The sequence below is a fragment of the Patagioenas fasciata genome, chromosome 1 (genome assembly GCF_037038585.1).
Source record: "Patagioenas fasciata isolate bPatFas1 chromosome 1, bPatFas1.hap1, whole genome shotgun sequence".
NCBI classification, from domain to species: Eukaryota; Metazoa; Chordata; class Aves; order Columbiformes; family Columbidae; genus Patagioenas; species Patagioenas fasciata.
The window spans coordinates 93,583,450-93,607,310 of NC_092520.1; the positions used below are offsets into that span (position 1 = coordinate 93,583,450).

At 41.4% G+C, this 23,861-nt stretch overlaps 2 protein-coding genes across 8 annotated transcripts in view; both read left to right on the top strand.

Annotated features, from left to right (window-relative positions):
- DOP1B (DOP1 leucine zipper like protein B) overlaps positions 1–11,211 on the top strand; it is a 51,302-nt gene extending 40,091 nt beyond the window's left edge. For 5 of the 6 annotated variants that reach the window (XM_065862383.2, XM_065862390.2, XM_071810890.1 and 2 more), the window contains 9 exons: positions 166–275; positions 2,913–3,059; positions 3,488–3,549; positions 4,849–4,977; positions 5,463–5,599; positions 5,943–5,998; positions 6,480–6,629; positions 7,113–7,242; positions 7,900–11,211. In XM_065862383.2, the coding sequence (XP_065718455.1) occupies positions 166–275; positions 2,913–3,059; positions 3,488–3,549; positions 4,849–4,977; positions 5,463–5,599; positions 5,943–5,998; positions 6,480–6,629; positions 7,113–7,242; positions 7,900–8,157 (1,179 nt within the window). In that variant the 3' untranslated portion in view covers positions 8,158–11,211. The remainder of the gene's footprint in view (positions 1–165; positions 276–2,912; positions 3,060–3,487; positions 3,550–4,848; positions 4,978–5,462; positions 5,600–5,942; positions 5,999–6,479; positions 6,630–7,112; positions 7,243–7,899) is intronic. The other variant, XM_065862397.2, reaches the window with a different exon arrangement.
- A 3,608-nt stretch (positions 11,212–14,819) lies between these two features.
- The window catches only part of MORC3 (MORC family CW-type zinc finger 3), a 30,562-nt gene continuing 21,520 nt past the window's right edge, over positions 14,820–23,861 (top strand). The window contains exons 1-3 of one of the 2 annotated variants that reach the window (XM_065862374.2): positions 14,820–14,992; positions 20,243–20,315; positions 23,151–23,283. In XM_065862374.2, the coding sequence (XP_065718446.1) occupies positions 14,954–14,992; positions 20,243–20,315; positions 23,151–23,283 (245 nt within the window). In that variant the 5' untranslated portion in view covers positions 14,820–14,953. Of the gene's footprint in view, positions 14,993–20,242; positions 20,316–22,255; positions 22,379–23,150; positions 23,284–23,861 lie in introns of those variants that run through there. The other variant, XM_071810868.1, reaches the window with a different exon arrangement.

Sequence of the window (23,861 nt, forward strand, 5' to 3'; positions counted from 1 at the left end):
GACATTATTGAGCAGAAGAATACATTAGGTTTTCCTGGTGGATTAAATGATAGCTTAAATCTTTATTGAGGCATCCCATGTGCATATACATTCTATCCTGAAATATGGCATGCTTTCCCCAAATACCAGCTTGAGGTTTAAAGAGACATTCTTTTTATTTTTAAGGTTCTTGCTTCTCTTTTGGACATGGTTTACCGGAGCGATGAGAAGGAGAAAGCTGTGCCATTGATTTCACGTTTGCTTTATTATGTATTTCCTTATCTACGCAACCACAGGTGACTTCTCTCTCTGCACATGTGATTTTTCTTAAGTCTTATTTTTTTTCTAGCACACTGTAAGACCTTTTTAGCACACTGTAAGGCTTTTTCTTCTGTTTGTCCTCTCCTCTTTTTGCATTCTAAGTTGTATTTCCCCCAGGAACTGAAACCTTTTGTTGTGTGAGCTTTGTGACAGCAGTTTCTGCTTAGCTGTGGGTGTTGCATCCATCTGGGTTTTTGGCCTTTACTTAAAGCTTCCCTTTGTGTATATGTTAGGTAATGGAGAGAGGCTGTGGGATGGGGCAGCAGAGCACTAGGCAGCTCACAAGACCTATCATAATGTAAGAAGAGTACAATATCTTCCTATACGCTGCCTAGTTTTTCAGCTAAAAGCATAGTTGTGGGAGAGATGGATGACATTCTCTCTCATCTGAACAGTTTAACCTTTTTTCCCCACAGGAACAGGAGGAAGGAGGGTTTCCTTTCCATCTTCCAGGGCCTTATCAGTTGGTCCTGGTTCCTCAAGCATCTCTCCCCGCTTTTCTCCCAGTGCTATTCACAGATTTCTTAGAAAGCAAATACTCCTTTTTCTAGCAGCTCTCTGCCAAGTGTCAGGAAGCAACCCTTCCCTTCTCTACTCACCACCAGTTCCATTTTCCTGAGTTGCAGCTGCTGCTGCTGTAGCAGGTATCCAGCTTTACCTCCTCCTGGCTGCTGCCTTTTGGCTACTACATTTTTCTGACCAGACCAATCTATACTGAGGTGTGGGAGACCATCAGCCACAGCTTGCAGGGGAGTGGGGATTGTCTTGAGCATTACTTAGCTCACAGTCAAAACCACCTGCCAGTATAAAGAGCAAAAAATGGTACAGAGCAGGGGCATCAAACTCATTTTCACTGGCGGCCACATCAGTCTCGCAGTTGCCTTCAAAGGGCCGAATGTAATTTTAGGAATGTGTAAATGTAGGAGTAGTTACACATCTAATAATGTATACTTTTATACGTATAAATGAATATTAATGTATTTAGGAATGTATAAATGCAGGAGTAGTTACACATGTAATAATATATACATGTATACATTCCTAAAATTACATTCGGCCCTTTGAAGGCAACTGTGAGGCTGATGTGGCCCTCACTGAAAATGAGTTTGACACCCCTGGTATAGAGAGTCAGGGAAGATATAACCAGACATACCTAAAAGGCATGATGGGTTGAGTGTCACTGGAAAGTGAGCATTAAAGCCGGCAAGACTCAGGGGGCAGCAGAGTTTGAAGACATTTCCCTGCTCCCTCTCAAGGGGGATGTATTAAAAATGATGCAGAGAAATTTGGAGAAGCTATTATTTTCTATTCATTATATCTGTGCATTTTCCATTTTATCTGTTGCAATGTTTTCTGCCTACTTCACCCCTAACCAAGTCAGTCAGATTCTTGATGTATGGAGTGTATGTCACTCTTGTTGACCAGGGCATATAGCATCGTGCACATGCATGCGGTACCCTCACTATTTGCAGCAGATATGGAAAACCCTGCAAACAGCCACCCCTGAAACTGTTCCTGGAAACGCTGGCATCATAGTGCTGTGCTTGGCATGCCACAAGCCAATGGCTGCACGCCAAACACTCGTTCCACCTCTACCCCATATGTGGAAATAGTTAAAATTGTCATGGACACCACTGCTGTCAGGATGTCCCTGTGAACTGAGGCAGGGGCTAAATTATGACTTCTGCAATGCAAGTGGAAATCTGAACACCAGGAGTCAGCCAGCTTTTTATTTCTTGCAAAAAATACTACTATGCTCTCTGGTCTGAGACTGATGGTTCAAAAGACATGGGTATCAGAGTCCTGATGAAGTTGCTTAGATGCCTAGAGATGTCCCCTGATGGTTCTCCAGTGTTGGCCTGGCAAGGCCAGCAGTTCTTGTGATCTGTGTAGTCATAACCATAACAAGATGATCACTGGTTAAGAATGTGGAGCCCTCATCAGGCCCATAGATGGGCTGTATGATTTTCATGTCACTCATACATGCTGCTCAGTGGTTGGACTATAAACTCCAAGACTGTCTTCATGCCACTGCCCTCCCCAGATTGGCAGGAGTTTGGTTGCAGGGCTCAACAAAAAGGCAGTAGCCTCCCCTCACCCACCTTGAAAACACAGGGGCTGCTGAAGCCTTCTGTGAAGTTGTGGTGCCAGCTCACAACAGAAGACCTTGACAGCATCCCTTCTCAACCAAAAGTCATCTTCCTGTCAGTCTGAGCATCACCTCCCCAGCTTGAAACGTTTGTTCAGCCTTGGGCAAAGCAGTTACCTGAGCAAGGGCTCATAGCATGGCACTGTTTGGCATCTGTGTCCTCAGTGAAACTCAGGTGTCAGAGGACAAGCATTAGTTCATGGCAGGTCCCTTTGTCTTGAGCCCAACATTCCTTCTCTACTGTGCCTTGCAGAGCATGATGTCCAAATTTGGAATGGGATGGTGGGGCAGCACAAGGAGGAAAAGTCTCAAGTGTGAGATTTTTATTCAGGTGATGATGACATGAGAACTGACACATAAGTTCTGGGGAACCCTGGAGTTTATTCTCTGGTTACGTAAACTTGACTTTAAATATATATGTGTGTATATATATATATTTATCATTATTGTTCTCTTCCCCCAGTGCCTACAATATTCCTAGTTTTCGTGCTGGTGCTCAGTTGCTCAGCTCGTTGAGTGGATATGCCTATACCAAGCGAGCCTGGAAGAAAGAAGTTCTAGAGTTGTATATGGATCCAGCTTTTTTCCAGATGGACACTTCATGCACTCAGTAAGACATGAGATTGTAGCACTCTAAGATTCTATTCTGAATTTGCAAAGAAAGGCTTTAAAGGAGAATGACTAATATTGGGAAGAAAATTATGTTTAGTATTGCCTTGCAGAATGTAATGTTAAAAATGGGTCTCAACCACTAATTCTACTAAATGCATTATGAGCACTTAAGTTTTCATTATAGTGCATAAGATTAAACTTGTCTTATGCTGATACTGCCCTTCATGATTAGGGAGCTGCACACAGTAGAGCTGGAGAACCTAGAATGCAGTATATGTTAAACCAGATAAGACTGCATATTGAATACAATTTAGAAACTGTTTCCTTGTACAGAATATTTGACCAAAATCTTTTGAGGTGTGAATCTACACAAAGCTTTCTCTGGTTGCCTAACTGGTTATCTATTTCTTTCTGTATCTTATTCAGTTGGAGATCCATTATTGATCATCTTCTAACACATGAGAAAACTATGTTTAAAGATTTGATGAGTAAGTATCAGCTGCTGATAACTTATTTCTACTATACTGTTAACTAATTAAAAGCTGTGCTAAGTTAATTCTGTATTTTGGTCTTGTGTAAAGCACACCATAAGTATTTTTGGTTTAGAGGTGCTAGTGTTGGCCTATCACATTCACATTTTGCCATAATTTTAAATTGCTGAAGTGTGGCTTTTTGCAGCTGTTCCTGTGGAGACTTTGGCTGGCTTTGCAGGTGTCTGTGTCCTGGCATCTAGCTGTGTGGGGTCCCGATCCACCGCCAGATTCAGAATAGGGGATCATTTTGATCCCAAGAGTGATATTAAGACACAAACAAGGTCAAATGCTGTCAATCAGGTCATCTTTTATTGACTGGTAGCATAAGTGGAAGCAGGAAGTGTTGGTGGAAAATCAAAGCAAGTGTTTGGAAGAATAAGCAAGATAGATTCACCACCATGATGATCACATGAGGTTCAACAGCATCCCGTCAACTGGCATGTGGTCTTCTAGGTGTCCAGGTGTCACTGGTGGTGAGTGCATACCACCAGTGGTGAAAGCACACAGTCAACAGGGCTTGCTGCTCTTTTATAGCAGTTCAGGAGAGCTGGTTGTCATGTACCAGGCCTGTTTTTGCAGACAGCTGATAAAGCTGGTAACATAGCTGGTTTTGAGTTTGGTCTCGAGTTCACTCTTGACTTCCTCACTTTCTGCCTCTGCTGACAGACCATTTTTGCAGCGCTGGTAGGTGGGCTTTGCTAAGTTTGGAGCAAGTCGCATCTTGCAGGCCACAGCTTGCAGTGGTACAAGATCTCAGTACTGTTGCAAGGCTCTGCCTTTGTTCCATTTAGCAGGGTTAGGCAAGGTTGGCTGAGACATTACGTATCCTTGCAGTTAGGCTTTTTATGGCAAGTTTTGAGACATATCTTTGTGACATGTCCTTGTAATTAGTTTCTAATATTATTAGCCTCTTACGAGCTGTAGGATTGTGGTGCACTAGTACAGCAAACCTTTGAGCAATATGCTTTGACCTCTAATTCAAGCTTGAGGAGAGTATAGACAAATAAGTACTGGGGAAAAGGGTGGGATGGGACCCGTTATGTTTGCCTAGAGCTTCAAAAGAGAAAACAGCTTCAGTCTCTTTTTCAGATCTTCTAAAAGAGTAGCTGAAGTTTTACAATGCAAGAACTAATTCACTAATCAGTAGACCCAAGGAGAAGTTTTCATTTTAAAAGATTTCATGATATAAGAATTATTTTCAGCCCAAATCCCAAGAAGTGTTTACATGGCAGGTAATTCTTATCTCTGTTATAGATATGCAGAGCAGCGCCTTAAAACTGTACCCAAGCTTTGAGCAAAAAGCGATGTTGTTAAAGCGGCAAGCTTTCGCTGTCTTCAGTGGAGAGATTGATCAGTATCATCTCTATCTTCCCTTAATACAAGGTAAGACTGTAATTTCACCTGCCTTTTTTTTCAGCTGTAACACATACATAAATTGTGTAAGAAAGGAATGTCAGCTCTTTTCCAACACGTACTTTCATTTGTTAAAAGTTTTTACAAAATTTATTATGCTGTGGATCTCCGAATTCTAACAAATAAATGATCTCAGAGGGTGACAGGAATCTGGGTTCCAAAGCCTTTGGTCTGGAAATATACCTGGAAACATGATTATCCGATGGAAATCTTCCAGCCACTCTTGGGCTGTTGGTGTTCTCCTTAAATGTCAGTTTTGACAAAATTTTGTCCAGTGTAAAGCTATCATGTCTTCAGACTCTTTCTGAATCTGAATTTTGTTAATAGAGTGCAAGGGACTCAACATAAAACTGATGATAAAGCACAAATTTTGTTTTGCGACCTTCTACATTTTTTTTATTTCTAAAAACAACACATTCAGGAAAATAGTACTATATTTTTAATGTTTATTTCAGAACGTCTGACTGAGAACCTCCGTGTTGGGCAGACTTCTATAGTTGCTGCACAGATGTTTCTCTTCTTCAGAGTTCTTTTGTTAAGGATTTCCCCTCAGCATCTAACCTCGTTGTGGCCAATTATGGTAACTGAATTGGTAAGGAATAAGTAGTAATTTGAAACTAATTAGTGTGTGTTTTTTTCCTTTTCACATTTTTCTTCCTCCCAAATACACCTGCTGTTTGAAAAAGGAAATGTTTTCATAGTTTCACGTTAGTCTGGTAATTTGGGAAAAAAATAGCATTGTAATTAGTAAATACCTTTTTGATTCATTTTGTTGTTGTTGCCAGTGTAATCTCTTGCATGATTTGTTAATTCATTGCAAGACATACAGGTAAACTGAGAGTCTGTCATTCCTTATATTATGTGAAACATATCTTTTTTGTGATTGATTTGTATGAATGTTTCAGTATCCCCATAAATAATTTATTTCTTTAAAGATTCAGACATTTCTACAGCTGGAAGAAGATTTAACTGAGGAAGATGAACCATCGAAGTAAGAATTACCATTTGTCTGATAGAGAATTTGTGAAAGCTGGTAACAATTGTGCTTGTTCTGTATCTGCAAATCTTTATGTATTTAATTCTCTGGGATGGGGAGAAGACAACAGGACTTTTTGTTATTTAACTTGTGTATTTCTAGTACTAATAAATCACAATTTAGGATTTTTGTCAGCAGCTAAAACAGTGATATGTTCAAAAGACATAAGTACTACTCAGTTGCATACAAAAATAGAAGAGATGCTAAGTCGGCATTTGAATATTTTAACATGTTGACATCGTTTCTGAGTATTTCAGATTGCTTTTTCTTCTAACAGGCTTTTATAGTAATCACAGTGCTAATATAGAATAGCAATAGTTTTTATTGCACACAGGTGTAAGTGCTCATTTGTGTAAATGTATACATTTCTCTTGAATGAAAAACATTTAGTGCATTTATGTTTTAATGGTGCATTTCTTAATTGTAACTAACACAGGAGCAACAGCAAAATAAGCAAACAGAAAGCCTCAGGTGATGGCAGTGGATCTGATATACAGCAGAATGAGCTGTCCTTGTACTTATCAGCTTGTAAGTTTTTGGACACAGCACTTTCATTTCCACCTGACAGGATGCAGTTGTTTCAAATGTGAGTCCTCTAATTACTTGCCTGTTCTCCAACTTGTTACCATTCTTATCCTTTGAAGCAATTCCAGATCTATTTTCTTCTAAACTTAATTTTGCCATCAGTTCCTTTTACAAGCACAGATGTTGATACTCAGACAAATGTCATCTGAGATATTTGTAAAAACAATTGGTCTTGTCAGTGTAGGAGAATTTCACCATCCTCATTAGGAGGTTCTCTAACTTGGAAAAACTGGGAGAAGAGAAACATGGAGACTGTTCTTTGTTTTCCCTTTGCACACACTTGGGAATTTTTTGAAGCTGGTTGCATTTAAATACTGACATGATAGTAATGACCTTGATCATTAAGTTTGGCTCTGGTAATAGCACAAAATGATAGTTATGACAGCTCTATCTGTAAACAAACCCATGCTCTACTAAATTCTGTGTAATGCAAACAAGGATTTTTTTCTGCCTGTCTTCTTATCAAGTAATCCATTTGTTTCAGGTACAAATGGGCATTTGTCCCAGAGGTGGACACAGAGTCATCTACTGTGACCTCTCATCTGGTAGAAAATCATCAGGAATGCAAACCACACGTTCTAAGAATCATGGATTTGCTGAAGGTGAAATATGGGGTAAAGAAAGAATGCTTCACTTGAATCTTTTTTTTTAATACATTAACTTACTTTTATAAGCAAGTGACAAGATTTTAAGTTAGGCAAGAGGTTTTTAGATATGCTAGTAAGATTCATGGGGCTTTTAAAAATGATCTGCCTGCTTTCATATATATATATGTTGAAGATGTCAGATTGCTTTTGAGTGAGGGAACAATAGGCAGTTTTTCTATTGTTCCCTTAAATGTGCCCACAACCACCCAGTTAAAACTATTTGTCTTAGACAGGATCGGTATTTATAAAAATTACCATGCCATACTTTGTCCAAAAAAGTTTACCATAGTAGCCTTTTAAATTATCATTAAGGTTTAATATTAATTCTTCCAGAAAAGGAAAAATCTCAAAGATATCTCTCTATTGTATTTTTGTTTGATATCTAATTCTGAAAGCTAGTCCAAATTTGCTTTGTTCTGAACTTGTGACACTTCCATTTAATGGAACCTTTAATCCAAACACAGAAATAATTCAGGATACCATCTATACCATTTATATTGTGATTCAGTTGTAGGCTGCAGATCTCTCACTATGAAAAAGTGTATACTACAGGGCTCAGACAAGCCACAACAACATTTTGTTTAATGCAAAACCCTTAGTAAACCTCGATTTGTTTGCTTACAGGAAACAAACAACACTGAGGGAATTTCCAAGAAGCACAAACATCCTCTTTTGAACTGCCGCTCCATATCGAGCATCACCCAGCTTATGCCCTTCTTCAAGACTCTGTGTTGTGCATTCACGGGAAATGGGAGCGAGTCCCAGAATTCACACACTGCTGCATCTCTCTCTGTGGACTATGTGAACAGTAACAGCATAAAGATCTTGCAACAGCTTGAAGAGAGTGTTGAATGTGACTTCCTTGAAAACATGGAAAGTTAAGCTACGCGTCGGACATTTGGCTCATGATGAATAAACAGGAAAAAAAGGGAAAAGTTTACTGCAATTATTCTCTTTTTACCCCGGTTTTGAAACTACATTTTGGGTTTTCTTCCTGCTTTTGTGGAATGGTCTTCTAAGCTGGTGTTAAAGAGCGGGAGTCTTCAGTTCCTGGGCAGGGGGGGAAAGTATGGTTTAGTGGTAATTTATCGTAGTTACTGTATTCTTTTACTTTTTTTCAATGTGAAGGATTAAAGATATTTTGTAAATAAAGGAAGAATATTTTTGACTTGGTGAAAGTAGCAACTCTACCATTTATCAGGTAGCCTCTCAAGTAAGTATTTTCAACTGCTTTTGGAACTGTGTTCTGAAAGTAAATTTAAGAAAAAGATAATATTGCATGTGTACAATCAGTTTGCAGATAAGCCATTGCCTGAGATGAAACTAGCTTCTACTTCTCCTTTCTTTAACTTGTCCTAAAAAACTTCTAAACAAATCATCTAAATTTCAAACAGACTTATTTTATAAGTCTTAGCATTGTGCAAATAACTGCAGACTTACCACGTTTGTAATTTCAACTCTGTACTATAATAGTATTCTTCAGGATTAGTGATTCCTAAATAAAAGACAAACACATGCATAAAATACAAACTTATACAGTAACATTTTATAATTTACATTACTTGAGGGGGTTTTATTTTAATCAATTGACGAAAAGGATCCTAATTAAGTTTTTTAAATTGAAAAACTCTGCTTTCAGTGACTAGGGTCACTTTGCAACTGCTGACATGCAACTAAATGAAGACAATTCCATAAAAATATAAATTGCTGTATACCAGCAGCCTAATTGAAAGGATTTTTTTTTTAAAGACCACTTTTTATACAAATGAATGTATTTGGCTGTTGCCAGGTGTTAAAAGAGGTAGGGAGGTCATCACAGTGCCATGACTACAGTAACGTTCAAGGTGCAGCTGATTTCAGAACTGCACTTCTAGCACCACCCAGGATCTGGGAGAGAGGGATTAGTTCTACCACCAAACAGCACAGGTCCGTGTCTGAGGGACATGGCTGATGGCCAGTGGATAAGCACCATTGTAGCAACAGGTACAACAAAGGGCTTAGTAGAACTTTAAGTGAGGAGGTAGACTCCATTGAGTGTTCACGTTTAGTGGATTATCTGACTGAATCTGCAGTGCTGATTTGTCTTGGAGGGGAAGTTTATAATATTTTTCATGGTGAAAAGTTTTGCCCGTTCTTTTTTTTTAAAATATCTTTACCTCCAGAGAAATTGGTTTTGTAAGATATACCTGTAAACCGGTGCATGCTACTTGTGTTATTTGGAATATCGCAACTGAGGTATATGTGCTGGTTACTGGACTTCACCACTCTTGTTTTTGCTAAATAAAAAAGGACATTGAAAATGTATGCTTTAATGTCACCAGGTTATGAGGTCAGGGATTTATTTTTTTTCCAAACTTGCACAGAAGGCTACTCTGCAGTGTTTTTTACCTTTAGATATAAGAAGTTTTCATCTTTGGATTAAAAACTAAAATAACAAAACGCTGAACAGTATGCTTTACTATGATAATGCTGTAATGCTCTACGAAGATAATACTATAATAGGCTTATGCTAAATTTTAATAGCTTATGTGCATTTTTGCAGTAAAGGAAAGTGATAGATGGAAGTGTAATATTGTGTAGTCACTAAGAATGTGAATTATTTGTATTAATTTATTACTGATCTTTGCTATTGGAATGCGCACAAGTAAAATTATCCTTTTAAACCATTATTTGAAAATTGGAGCAGGATATTTTTTAACTGTTTGTGTTTATTACTTACATATCTTTAATAATTTGTGAAGAGAAAATTGCTAATACTCAGGATGATTTGATAGTTTTACTTTCAGCTTTCTGGTGGTTACATTCTGTACATGGGTATTTCTCTTAAAATCCTGATGAGACGCTCTTAAATGGGCCATTAAAATCTAAGACAACTTTTTGCCATCAAACCTTTGTTTTAAATTCTCCCATAAGCTACAAACCTGTGTTTTCACATAGTTTCCTCACTCACTGGTGGTGGTGAACCAGTAAGTTAGATGGAGGGTTTTGTCATCCCTCCCCATGGAAGGAAATGTCCCGTTCTGACTGCCTGTACTTCAGATGTGCAGGGGATCGAACATCTGTCAGTTCTCCCCAGCTGTGGTCGTGAACTTTAAAAAGGGAAGCTGTGACCTGGTCTGTATAACTCTCTAACTAAATTCTAAGATGATATTACCTTCTGCAAAAATACCACTTGCTTCTAACTCCTGCCTTTTTACATACATTTACCTTTGTCCTGTAGTTCTGCAGACAGCTGCTTTAAATGGCCTCAAATATTTGCAACTTGCAGAATCCTTTCACTGAAGCATAATCTAATTCTTAATAAGAAAAGTTATTTAAAATTTAGTATATAAGCAGATCTATCATTATAAATAGGGTTTAAATAAGGAGGAAAAGCCTCTAACTAAAAAAGTCTTACCTGGGTGGTGGAGTGGCACAGCTACATAGGCCTAAAGGTATCTCTAACAATGTAACTTTATTATTTTTCTATATGGGAATAACTGTAGTCATTTTACTTCTTATGCTACTGCTGTTAAATCCACATAAAGGAGGGTTGTACTGCTCTAACACTGGTACTGCCAAAGCAGAATAACTTAATTGTAGATGAATCTGAAAAACTTTTGCCTAGAACTCAGTATCATGAACAGGAGAGAAAATTTTCTTGCTTTGCTGTGCTTGTTTTCAGAATAAGCAAGCTTGGCTTTCTCTTTTGGATACTTCAGCTTTGAGATGGCATAGCAATCATGCATGATACATGGAGACATATTTAAATATTCAAAAGGATTTCATTTTTCTGAAGGGATAAAAATATTAGGTGCAATCAAGGTAACTGCCGAAAAACAGCAGAACTTGAAATATGGAGCATTAAGTGATGGTTAAGTGTATTCAATACTATGTTTGAATGTAATTCTTGTAGTTAACATTAAATGTTATTTTGAAATACCTTTTCAAATGCAATTCTCATTTTTCAGACTACCTTTACTGCTCACGCGCCAACTTTACCTGATTCTGTAAAAGCTCTCAAATGCAATTTCAATGGGTGAGGGCTCTGTACACAATTCTATAGACCTCAGTTTGGATCCCAGCAGCATTGGCTCAGTGCTAGTCTGTGCTAACCCTTACTCTTGCCTAGGGAAAGACACCACCACCACCCCCCTAATCCTCTCATCACGAGCCCCTGCTGCTGCAGTCTGTACGTCCCTGTTTTGCATTCCTGAACTTTCCGCCCTGGGATCCCAGTCCTGTGGGACAAGTTTTCAGGATTTGTGTGTCTGGAAGAACTGCGTGGAACAGATGGAGGAAGCTGCTGCTGCAGCATCAGGGGATTATTGATGGACTGGCAGGCACTGAGCGCCGGTACAGAGGGAGCACCTCTCCCTGGGAAATTAGGGGCTGCTGTTGGATAACACTGTCTCCGTGTGCCAGAGCTTTCCAGGCTTCAGATTGTACACTTTCATATGTTCAGCGCAAATGCCCTGCAAGTGCTGCCTTTTCGTTTGGAAGAAAACTCTTTCCTACAACCAAGCTTGAAAATCTAAGGCCCAGAGAAGTATGGTTTTGATGACTTTGTGAAAGCTGCTTTCCAGATTTTATCCTTTCTCTGTAGTCTTACCTTTTGTAACGTTGAGTGATGTACCTTGCACCTCAGAAGATGCTAATCATAGAATCATTTAGGTTGATGTTTGATTACACTGCATATGTTGAAAATCACTGATATGTGGTGTATGTATGCAGGGAAATAACTGTAGCTTAGCAGCTAGTAATACTAAAGCACTGAAATCCTCTCGAGTGTCTTCTTCAAGAACAGCAGGGTTGGCCATTGGCATTTGGCAGTAACAGCAAACCTCCATCTTTTGCAATTACTGTCCCAGTGCAGCTCCCCTACTGGTGATCAGCTCCCAGAGCTTGAGGTGAGGCCAAGGGCAACAGTGATTGCTCAGCAGATCAAGTAATGAGATCCCATTTCTGCAAACAGATCAAAGGAATGGAGCAAGCAGGTAGATGGGAAAAAAAATGATTGATCAAAACTGACGGTGCTTCCAGAGAGAGGCTGAGGTATGTTTTCCATGATAATTGCCTGAGCAGAGGCATCTATGCAGGCATGATGCATTCCTTGCAACCCCAATACTGTCATTAGTCACATTTATGTTGGTGGGCAGGGTTGTGAGGGCCCACCTTGGGGGAGGACGGGGTGGGGAAAGAATAAGGCTTTTGTTGAAGATAGCAGGGGAATGCATTTTCCTCAATGTCTGTTCAAGGCTGCTCCTCTAGTGAAGAGTAAGTGACCTGTAAGGGTTCAGTCACCATGAATTATCTCCGACTTTTTATTTAATCTTGCCCTGTGTACCTACATTTCTGGATGTTTAGCTTGTTGTTTTGATGTTGTTTTTTTTTTTTTTTCCTATCTGTCCACCACCAAAATCACAGCTCCCCTCCAGCTGTAGAAATCTGAGATTACAGAATGAAAAATTATGTTGGCAACAAATGGAGGTGTAGAGTAGCACATACCAAGCTTGTAATAGGCACCAGGGAGCTTCCCAGCTATAAATGCATGTAAAGCAGTTGGGTTTTTAAAGTCCTCTGGGAAGAAAACTGATAATCTGGATTTAAGGTAAGTAATGGTCATGGTCCATTTGGTGATGGACTCGTGATGATTCGTTTACCTTGATCTCGAAGCACAAAATTAAGGCAACCAAAATACCAAGGGGTTATAATTCAATCAAACAGTGTTACTTTATTATTTTGTCTGTAAAGTGGCATGTGATAGAGAAAGTGGAGAAAAAGGAAAGAAAAAAGAAAAGGGGGAAAGAAGGTTGGCTACCACCAAACGAGTCCCGAAGGTCTCAGGTCCTGAACAGTGTCCTGCCAGTCCTCGTTGTGATCCGTGATCCTTTGGTGGGGAGATCTCAGCGATGTGCAGTTGGGAATCATCTTTTATGCTTCTTCAACCCACCTTGTTCCCATGGATTGAGGCCAATCTCCACCTTTGTTTTGCAATCCAGGCTTAACTGCGCAGGCCCAGAGAGTCCCCACGTTGCTTACCAGAACCTGTCTGCGCCTGCGTGGCCTCACATTCAGGGGGTCTCTTACTGGTCCGTTGGGTGACCTCAAGACCCTCTGTGAGCCTCTGTGCATGCCCTTCTTTGTTGGCCTTAGTAACAGGGAGGAGGCAGGGGCAAGTTCGGCTGAAGCAACAGGTGAAATCCATCTTCTGGAAAGCAGCTATTGTTACCTGTAGCCACAGGTCAGAGAGACCTGTACAACACAATTCTTTTCCTCAAGCCTCTCTCCAAGTGCTTGTACAATTCTATCAGAGCATCCGTTCTCCAAGTCCCTGATGGTGATGTTCAGGCAAATACTGTTCTTCAGATCAGCTCTTACACACGCACAGCTCAAAATGTGCCTCAGCTGTTACTGTGGCCTTTCAGTAATTAAAAGGGGCCAGGAGAAAGATGGGGACATACTTTTTAGCAGGGCCTGTTACAACAGGACAAGGGGTAATGGTGTTAAACTAAAGAAAGGGAGATTCAGGCTAGATATGAGGAAAAATTTGTTTACAATGAGGGTAGTGAAACACTGGCACAGGTTGCCCTGAGAGGTGGTAGATGCCTCATACCTGGAGACACTCCAGGCCAGGTTGGATGGGATCTGAGCAACCTGATCAAAGATGTCCATGCTCACTGCAGCGGGGTTGGACTAGATGAGCTTTGAAGGTCCCTTGCAACCCAAACTGTTCTATGATTCTATGAAATGCAATGAAACACCTGAGGAGCTAAGTTCTGCAAGTAAACAGCACGTGAAACATGAACTATGGCCTCTACTCCTCCTGCAGAATGCGTGCTATTTGTACGCAGCTCTACAGAGGTAAACCTGCCTATTCAGGCTCCTTCTCACTTTCCCAATTCCTGCGATGAAAACGCTCGCAGCAAACACCGGCACTGCCCTTCGGCCTCACGCTGCCCCCAGGGCGGGGCCATCCACGGCTGTGCCAGTGCCCCCGGCCTCCGGGGCGGGAGGGCAGCCCAGGCCCCTGACCGACCTCTCGGCCCAACCTCGCGTTCCGGGGCGCGCCGCCCAGGCAGGCAGCGGCTGGTACCGACGCCCTTCCGCGTTGCTCCGTGTCGATCATTTAAATTCCGTGCCAATTAATCACTTGAGCGCTGATGCCGCCGGAAGACCAGCATAACGCCCGCGATCCCGCCAGAAGCGGAGCAGTCTCGCCCCACCGTCAGCAGAGGGAGCGCGGAGCCGCAGCCCCTCCGCTGCTGGCGGGAGCTCTGCCCCCCGCGGTGACTGTGACCCGCCCCCACGCTACGCCGCTCCTCCCCGCCACTCTCCGGCGCGCAGGACGACGGCGTTTGTACCGTAGAAGGGGAACGGTTGGGACGCCGCCGCCAGGCTGGCCCTGCCCGGCCCGGCCCCGCCTACCCCGCTGCCTCAGAGCCGGCGGCTGGGCAACAGCTCCCGGCCCCGCCCCAGTGCCCGCCCCTGGGCCAGGGGCCACCGCCCTCCCCGCAGCGCTGCCCCGCCCGTGGGGAGAGGGCGTGGCCTGTGCGCCGAGGCCCCGCCTCTCCCCGGGAGCGGGCGAGCTCGGGGCTGGAGGCGCGCGGGGAGGGGGCGAGGCGGAAGTGAAGGCACTGGGAGCTCCCCGGCCGTTCCCCCCGCCCTTCCCGCCCCGGCGCTCGCTGCGGCACAAAAGATGGCGGCGAAAACACAGGGCGGAATCCGCCTCAGCGCGGTGAGTGGCGCGGGGCGAGCGGGCGAGGGCCCCTGAGGGGACGAACTCCCTCCCCCGCGGCGGGGCTGGCGCTGTGGGGCAGCGTGGGCGCCCGTGCGAGGCTCGCGGCGGCTGGGGTCTGGCGCTCTAGGGAGGCGGGAGCTGCTGCGGCCGCCGCTGATAGAGCTCTGTGCTTTCCCTCGGTGAAGGCGGGGAACGGCGTCTGCGCGGGCCGGGGGCGACGCCTTGGCTCTCCGGGTGTACGAAGTTGTCGGCCAAGTGTTAGGGAGGGCGGGCTCCTGAGCCCTTCGCCTAAAATAAACCAGTGCCCCCTCACCCCTCCCCCCGTTGCCTCAGACTTCCCTCTCGCCGTCCCCGGCTGTGCCCTCACCCGGCCCCTGGCGCCCTCTGTTTGGGTCGCTTCGCCGGGGAGAGGAGCCTGGAGTCACCCCAGCAGCTGCGGGCCGGGGGAAGCGGGACCGCCGGGGGGCAGCGGCGGCTCCGTGGCGGGGGGAGGGGGCGGGCTTGGCCGCTCCTCTCGGTACCAGGTTCGGTCTGGCTGTGCGGGAGGGAAGTGGCAGCCTGTGGGGAAGTTTGGTTGGGTTTTAGGGGCGGGATGGGAATTCCACAGTCTGTTGTAGGGAGGTGGGTAGTTGTGAACGTAATGACCTCTAATTGGAAGCTTAAAACCTTAACTACTTCTTGCAGGGTGCCTAATTACATATTTAAAAGGGTGACGAATGCACGTGCAGTTAAATCCACGACTGCGTTGTTCTTTTCAATACCAGTATGTCCTTTCCTGGCAGCTGATCATTGCCTTACTTGTGCTAACACAACACAATGTTCTTGCACACAGGCAAGAAGTCTAAGCTAAAGTTGGTGCAAGTGGTAACCTTCTGAATTATTTTTAGGGTGCTGTTTGGTTTTGTTTGTCAGTAGTCATAACTGAAAGTTGACGTTGAGTCTTTTTCCAGTGAAAGCTGTGAGTTTCATAGGGTTTTTCACTGAAGAAGTGAAGCAGCTGATATAGTTTTTTAACAGATTGTGTCCTACAGTGTAAAAGGCTCTATTTTATAGAGAACAATAAAGAGCTGATGGTCACGGTCTCTTTTGTCAGTAGTTGTTCTTTGGAAATGTTGGGTTTCGCCAGAGTATTTCCATTAGTTTCAGAAGCGTATATAAACAACACAGGCAGTGTGAGCAACCCTGGTAACTCATTCCCACACTGGCATTTACCTCCTTCTGTTAGTCTGGTAAGTATTTTTTGCTCCGTTGCATTATGAGAAAGATCAAGGAATTTATCCAGGTTAAAAATAAAATCTAAAAATTATTTTTATTTTGGATCAGCTCCCTGAGGTGGTTCATTACCCAGTCGTATAAGTGGACTAGTGTAACTGGGAGAGAGGAATAAAAAAAGAACATATGATAAGAGAAACAAGAAGCTAGGTGGGATAAAAGCAAGAGGAGGAAAATGGCAGTGGGGTTGTTCCCCAAAAAATTACAGAGTGCTTGTATAAGACAAGACAGATTGTTCAGTGGCAATTTGTTTTGTGCATACCTTATGCTCTGCAAGGAATGGAAGAGTTCCAGTTTTCTTGGAACATTAGAATTCCCAAAGCTATCTGTCATTTTTGAAAGATAATCTGATATATTCTTAAATATTTGTTGGTTGTTATTGTAGGAGATGCTCCTCTTAGTGCAGCTGAGTCTTTTTATAATATGCATTGTGTGTGCAGTTTGAAGGCAAGGGAAGTTTAGTTGTATCTCCGAAAAGCGTTTAGCTGCACTGGCTCTCAAGAGGGAAAGTGAAAGTAACCAAAACCCACTTACACCCAGTGAGCAAAGCAGCTGAATCCTCTCTGCTGTGGTCATGCCAACATAGCCAAAAGTGAGCATTCACTAGGGAGCAAATGCTTCCCTACTGTACTTACCGAACTTCAGTTATTCATGAGCTACTTTAAAGTGGTGGTTTGATGAAATGAAGTGTTAGGGGACAAAATGGACCTATTTCCTGATAAACTCATCAAGGAAATTAGTTGTTGCTGACAGCCGGATATGCTCAGAAGCAAGCTACCAAGGTAACGCCCTTAAACTACTGTTCTCCATTTTGTAGTCTGGTTTTGTCATGTTTCAGTGCCTTACATGAGCAAATGGTCGTATCTGCTCTGAGGTGGACTTGCCCACGGGCTGCCCTGTGGCACACTTACTCACCTCTTGCAGGGGAGATATTAAAGCCACGAATCCGTTTCTTACAATTCCTGTGTTCCAATCCATATCTTCTAATTTCATACAAATAGCTCACAAGTTCCCAGTTCTGTGTACAACCTTCCAGCCTTTCTCAACACCTTACCACTTGAAATGCCCATCCAGAGAAGATCAGCGTATATTTTGTGTTTGTTTGTAGAAGATCCTGTTTCTTTAAAAGGCTGTTCTTTTCAGAGTTAATCACTAGTATGCAGCAATGAAATGAGGGATGGAGAAGCATTGAATTGCACAGGCAATGTGTGAAGGTATTTTATTGCCATGCACATGTACACTTTGCTTCACAGAAAAAAAAGAACAGTTATCTGTGATTGTGCCACTGTCAGTGGCACTGAGGTTACTTCCTTCACCAGCACTGTCTGGTGACCAGGGGAGGTTCACAACTGTGAATTCATGCATTTATGAAAACTACAGTCAGGACTTTTAACAGAGTCTGTGTTGCTGAGGTTACTATGTAACTCCAGAGGTCATGGTCTAGCTGGGTTGTGTGGTTGGGCTTTTTCACTGCCGAGCAGCAAAGTATTTTACCAGTGAGCTGAGAAGATGCTGAATGCCTGAACATGCATTTGCCTGGTGTTTTGTTTATTTGTTTTGAATGTTAGAGTTTGTTTTGACAATGAGGGATTTCAGGTGGAAAAAAAAAAAACCAAGCAAAACAAACAACAACAAAAGCCAAACCGATTGTTTCTTGCATATTTTGATCATGAAGCTTAGAAAGCAAAAGAACAAGTGCTTCCAGCACTGTGAAAGGTTAAAGTGAACAGAATAATACAAAGCTCATTAGATCTACTGAGTTACTTAGTTACAATAGGCTTAATGTAATTTTCTTCTTGGGTTCTAAGTTACTTGTAAGCATCTGTTAGGAGTTTGAAAGGGGCACAGTGACTTAGCCAGACTCAATTTACCAGATTTAATAAAACTGGAGTTTTAAAGCACAGATGGCAATGTAGAATGTAATGTCTATTTGTACTTGTACTCTGGCTCAATGGAGAAATGCAGGGATTAAGTTGCAGTCTGAAAGTGTGTCTAGTGCTCTTGTGACCTTAGAATCAAGGTGAGGTTTCTTGGCAGTTTATGTTGACCTGAACTAGGGCTGCTGCTGCCTGGCTCCTGCTCTCCGGTATCTGTTTCGCAGCTCTAGAACTTCCTTGTAGTGAAGGGAAGCTGCTGAATCAATGTACATTGTGATTAAGTTACAAAGGATGTACCCATCATTAAACAATAACATGATTAATCAAGATAAATGTTTCTTAACCACCTGCAAAATGAGGGGTTATTTTTCAAGGTTTCAGATCCTCTTGCATGACAAGATGGAGACAGAACATTAAGTAATGCATTGTTTAGAAGCAGGATGCTTAGCTTATGTTTAACTAGAAATTAATGGATGTTGAGGAACTAAGCTACAGAGTAGAGAAGTATAATTCAAGGCTTGAACTAATTAATTACTTCTGTAAGCGTGTACTAATTGTGCTTGCACGAAGAACTGCCAGCATGGAAAGGTCGAGCGGCTGACATGTGAAGACGACTATGGAAAGACCCTTGGAGGAAGCAAACTACCACCGAAGAGCCTGCAGTACCTTTAAAAGGACACTAGATGGCAGCAAAGACCATGAAATAACTAACTTCATGTTTATGTAATAATTTCTTAGTATAGCTATATTGTATGTTAAAAAATTCCAAGAATTGTAATGAATATAAGCAACACAAGAGTGTCCAGTCGTTGGGAGCACTTCTGGTGGAGAGTCCCCAGCACTGCTAATAAAGAATGCCTGCCTATAAGTCTAATTAATGACACTTGAATCAATTTCTTTTTTTCAGTAGCATTATTTCTTTTCACTGATAAATGAACGTGGGGACTTGAAGTGGTTGCTTGCTTTTATTTAGATTTTAACTATATAAAGTGCCTGTCAGTGTAGTGGTTCTATAAAATTTATGAAGTATGGATATATACACACTATTTTAAAATATTTTCTTGATTTTTTAATATAATGTGGATTATATTAGGTTTTTTTTCATGTAACTGCACAGTACGTGGGCTATTTCCAGTGTTATGTATTCATAGATACTGCTTTTTATGCCATCAACATAACTATGCCAGCAAGGCTTAAGTATATATGTGCAGTGGGTTTGTGCTAAAGGCTTTGTAAAAATGTAATTACAGATATTCTCAGTGGTAGTGCAAATGCAACTGTATCAGTTTCAGCAGTTAAATTTCTGCAAATATTGCATTGGCAAATCCTTAAGTTATAGGGATATTTAGTTCAGGTTTTCTTAGTCTTTTGATCTAGATAAATATATGTATATGAATCCTGGCTTTCATAAATGACTTGAGAATACTTTTGTTGTTGATGTCTATAAGATATGTCCCATAAATAGGTACTTTATTTGCATATTTTTATCTAATGCTAGTAGTGGCTACATTTCTCTGGTTACATCTTGTCATAAGTGAGCATGAAATGTAACAGATCGAATTGCTAAAAGTACAAACCACTGGTTGAGAGAATCTGACAGGTGATTTTGATTAATATGGGCAAAAGGAGCAATGATATCCTACAATAAGTCACTGAGTATATTAGATGCTGCTCACTTTTCAGGTTCAGTTTAATACTCATGGTTTAGGATGTACATTTTTAACATTTCAGAGCATGTGCTTCTGTTATTAGATTTGGACTAAGGCTTTGATGTGTTCTGTAACCTCTAGCATTAGTATGTAGTGATAGTTCCTTGTATTTTTATAAAGAGCGTTTGACAAGATAACAGTATAACCCACGCTCAGAATATAGTATGATACTGTGCTGAATTCTGTATTGCTTTTTTGTCTTGAATAGGTGTATTAATGTTCCCTTTAAAAGGCGTTGATATTATTATGCCAATATCTAAAAGTAAATTAAATTGCAGTCTTTTGATAGTGTTGTACAAAAGAGCTTCATTTAATGTTACTTTAGTGTACTGTTTTCTGGGTTGATATTGTTGAAGAGCACAAACTAATGCCATTGTGGTTTATTTCAGCTTTGTCCAAAGTTCTTGCATACCAACTCTACCAGTCACACCTGGCCTTTCAGTGCCATTGCAGAACTTATAGGTATGTGGATCAATACCCTCCTCCCGTCTGCTTTGACCTTTCCTTTTTCTTCAATGCTTCCTCAAAACATCCAGTAGTAATTTTTGCACGTGGTCACAATACCCCTCAAACATTCTAATTTTCTTATTTTGGATTACCACGTTTCTGGCTGAATGTCTTCAGGGTCATACTTGGGTGGTTCCTTTTGGTGGTCCATCTGTCAGTGTCCTAGGAGTTCTGCTCTTTGTTAGTCTCTGTCATCTGCTCGTAGCTAGGGCGTGTGTATCTCTTTAATTTATTAGCTCCTGTTGATCGTCTTGCCTTTGATTTTGAATAGCTGTTCACTGGATATCTTCAGAGTTGCTTGTTTATTGAGTTGGGGAACAATTAGCAGACTTTCTGTAACTGGTTCCCCAAAATAACAGGTGTGGTTTGGGAAGACTTGCCAGGTTTATCAAGCAGTTTACTGCTGCCAGCCGGAGCAACTCTTCTGGTCACACATTCCTTTGCTTCCTGTGCATGAGTCTTGCTGTTGCTAATCCAGAAAATTAACCTAACAAAAGAAAGTAATAATTTTTAGGTTAGATAAGGCCAGAGTTGTCAAAAAGGAGGAAACCAGAACCAACTGGCTGTGGGAAGGGCTGGCTCTTTTGGGGGTAACAAAATATTAAGTCATTTCACCTGTTTTATGACCCCTCGCCATGCTGTCTGGAATGACTGTAGGTGTGCTATGCAAGGCATGCAAACTTGTCTGCTTCTTTTGCCTCTGGTTTGTCATATGTGTTGCTTTAACAAAGCTTCAAAAGCATAGTAGCAACATGTTGGTTGTAAAGGCTTCTGCTTAGACATGTTGATTTAAATTAGTTTTGTAATCTGCCTTTCACATGCTATGTAAGGCTATACCATGAACACAATATCAAATAATATAAATAGGGTTACATTATGGGGGCCTGAGTTTTAGTTTATGCGGAGTTAAAATGGTAATGATCTGTATGCTAAAATTTGCCTTTTAAGCTCTAGTCCTTCCTGTCAACATTTTGCTGGTTATATTGCTGGCTTCTCTCATTAGTCCCCAGTCAGATTAAATTTAGCTGAACTAATGGTGATACTTGGAAGAGGGTAAATGAGACATCTAGAGAGAGCTGGTGAGCTAGCAAATCAGAAGGCTTGCATGAACTATGGTTTTAGAAAAATGCTTGCAAACTTACAAGTGTATTTGAAGTGTCCTATTTTGTTGCTACTGAAATATGTTTTATTAACTTTTTCACTGTGGATGCAATTTGTACTTTATGCTTATAGAAAGCAAACTACCAAGCTGTGATTCCCTTTTATAGGCCGCAGTATTTGCTTGAGCTGTTTATTTATGGCCCTCAGCTGAACCTGCAAAACAGGCAGTGAGACAGGGACACTACCTCCTGCTGTGCCATCACAGTCCACCCCTCCTCGTCCCTGTGCTTCCCTGTGCTTCCCCCTTCGCAAATTCCGGGAGTAGCACAGTGCTGAGGAGGCGGGGGGAAGACATGCGAGATAGTGTTAGGGCAGATGAGATTTAAACTAGCTTTGCTGACAAGAAACGTTTGTGGAGCCATGGTTTCCGTTTCACTTGCAGTACCAATACTGCAAGCTTTTTAAAATCCTGTAAATAAAAATTTTAGTTTAAAGTATTTTGTACTTCTGTGAAAGTCATACTTTCTTAGATTTGAACAACTTGCACTGGCAAAATATGTATTTGTGACACACAGCTCTGGTAACACGGGAGTGATGTGGTAGCAGAGCAGCAGTAATTTTTTCCCCTAAATCTCCTGCACCCCTGGAATCAAAATTCAAAATTTCACAGAACTATCAAGGATCCGGGGAGTTGGGCTTCAGTTTTTTTGCTTGCTTTTTTTTTTTTTTTTCCCTCCAGTGTCTCAAATTTGATTGTCTGAAGTTGTGATAGTATTTTAAATCTGATTTCCCAGTGAGAAAGCCTGCAGGATGTTGTTGTGGCCATGGATATTGGTGATGTGCTGTTGTCTGCATTATGGGCAATAACCCAACCCCCAAGCACCAGTCAGGAGGGATGTTTGCATGGCTGGGAGAAAGTACGTATTGCAACAGCTCCTTGGGAGACAGGAAACCAGAGCAGAAACTTGTCTTGGTTTCAGTTTTTATTCTCGTGTTTGAGCTGTTCATCTCCACCTAGATTTTTGCCTGTATGTTACTGCCATCTGTAATAGCTGGGAAATTGTTGTTTTCAGGCAAGGTTTGCCAGGTTTTGATGCAGCTGATTCATCATAATGTTTTGGTTTAGTGCTGCTATCTTATAAAGAAGATAGTGTTTTAGGAGCCTTAGGCTTTAGTGTAACGTTTTCTTTATGAAAAACTATGGCTTCTTGTTTCTGTGCAAAAGTTGACTAATATTCAGTGATATAGCTGAGAAATTTATATCTGTGCCAGCAGAAAATCTCTGCAACTGTATTACATATGTAACTGTGAAGTTGAATGATAGCCACAATTTTAGAGCTCTGTTACTTTAGTGTGTAACTCTTCAGGACCATAGGCCCACAATTAGGGAACTATGTTAAGTTGCTATATTCACTAAATGAATATATGTGCAAGCGTAAAGCCATAGTAAAGTTAGGGCAGCTATTTCATATAACGGGCAGAGTTGCAAGGCTAGCATTTGGCAGATTGATTATATATATATTCCTGCTAGATAGAGTTCTCTTATGTGCTACATACGGATTTAAGTAACTGGAAGTGTTGCTATCTGATATCTTCACTGGGATTAAATACTTCAAAATATGTTCACACTTCAGCTGTTAGATTTTTGCTCTTTAGTATCCCAGCCTTGTTTGTTTTCTTTCTCTTCAGATAATGCTTATGATCCAGATGTGAGCGCTAAACAGATATGGATAGACAAAACGGTGATAAACGACAATATATGCTTGACGTTCACCGATAATGGAAATGGTATGAACTCGGAGAAGCTGCACAAAATGCTAAGGTGGTTAATCTCTTTTGCATTATTTTTCTTGTAAAAAATTCCAGTTTCTAATTCTATTATTGCTCAGCTGCTTCATTTTTTTTTGCATATGTAATCCACTAATTTTGTTCCTAAATTTAATATTTCTGAAGGTGAGCAATTGTCCAAGTGAGACTCCAGAATAGACAGATGGTAATAAAACTTCTACACAACTTTGTCATTTATCTCATGGTTTCCTTTTATCCTTCTGTCAGCCTTCCCATTTAACTTTCCGTGCAGCGGCTCTGCTTTGTAAACTTTCTGTAGTGCCCTTTAGTGGATCTCAGGACAATTTAAGTGTGTGTTGTGGCTGCTGTTTTTTTAATTCAAGATTAGCAAGCAAGACAAGAAGGGAGATTTAGTTCAAACCCTTTGGAGTACTGAAAATCGAAGGTATTGTGGAAAACGTAAGGGAATGCTAACTATATTGATGTGGTTTGTCTCTTTGTCTTTAAATATTCTATAGCGTTTGAACTGATCTTTCTGCAACTTTTGTTTCTACAGTTAGCAAAGAGGTTGCTGTTCAGTTGCTCTGTTAGTATGAAAAATTGCTCTACCTG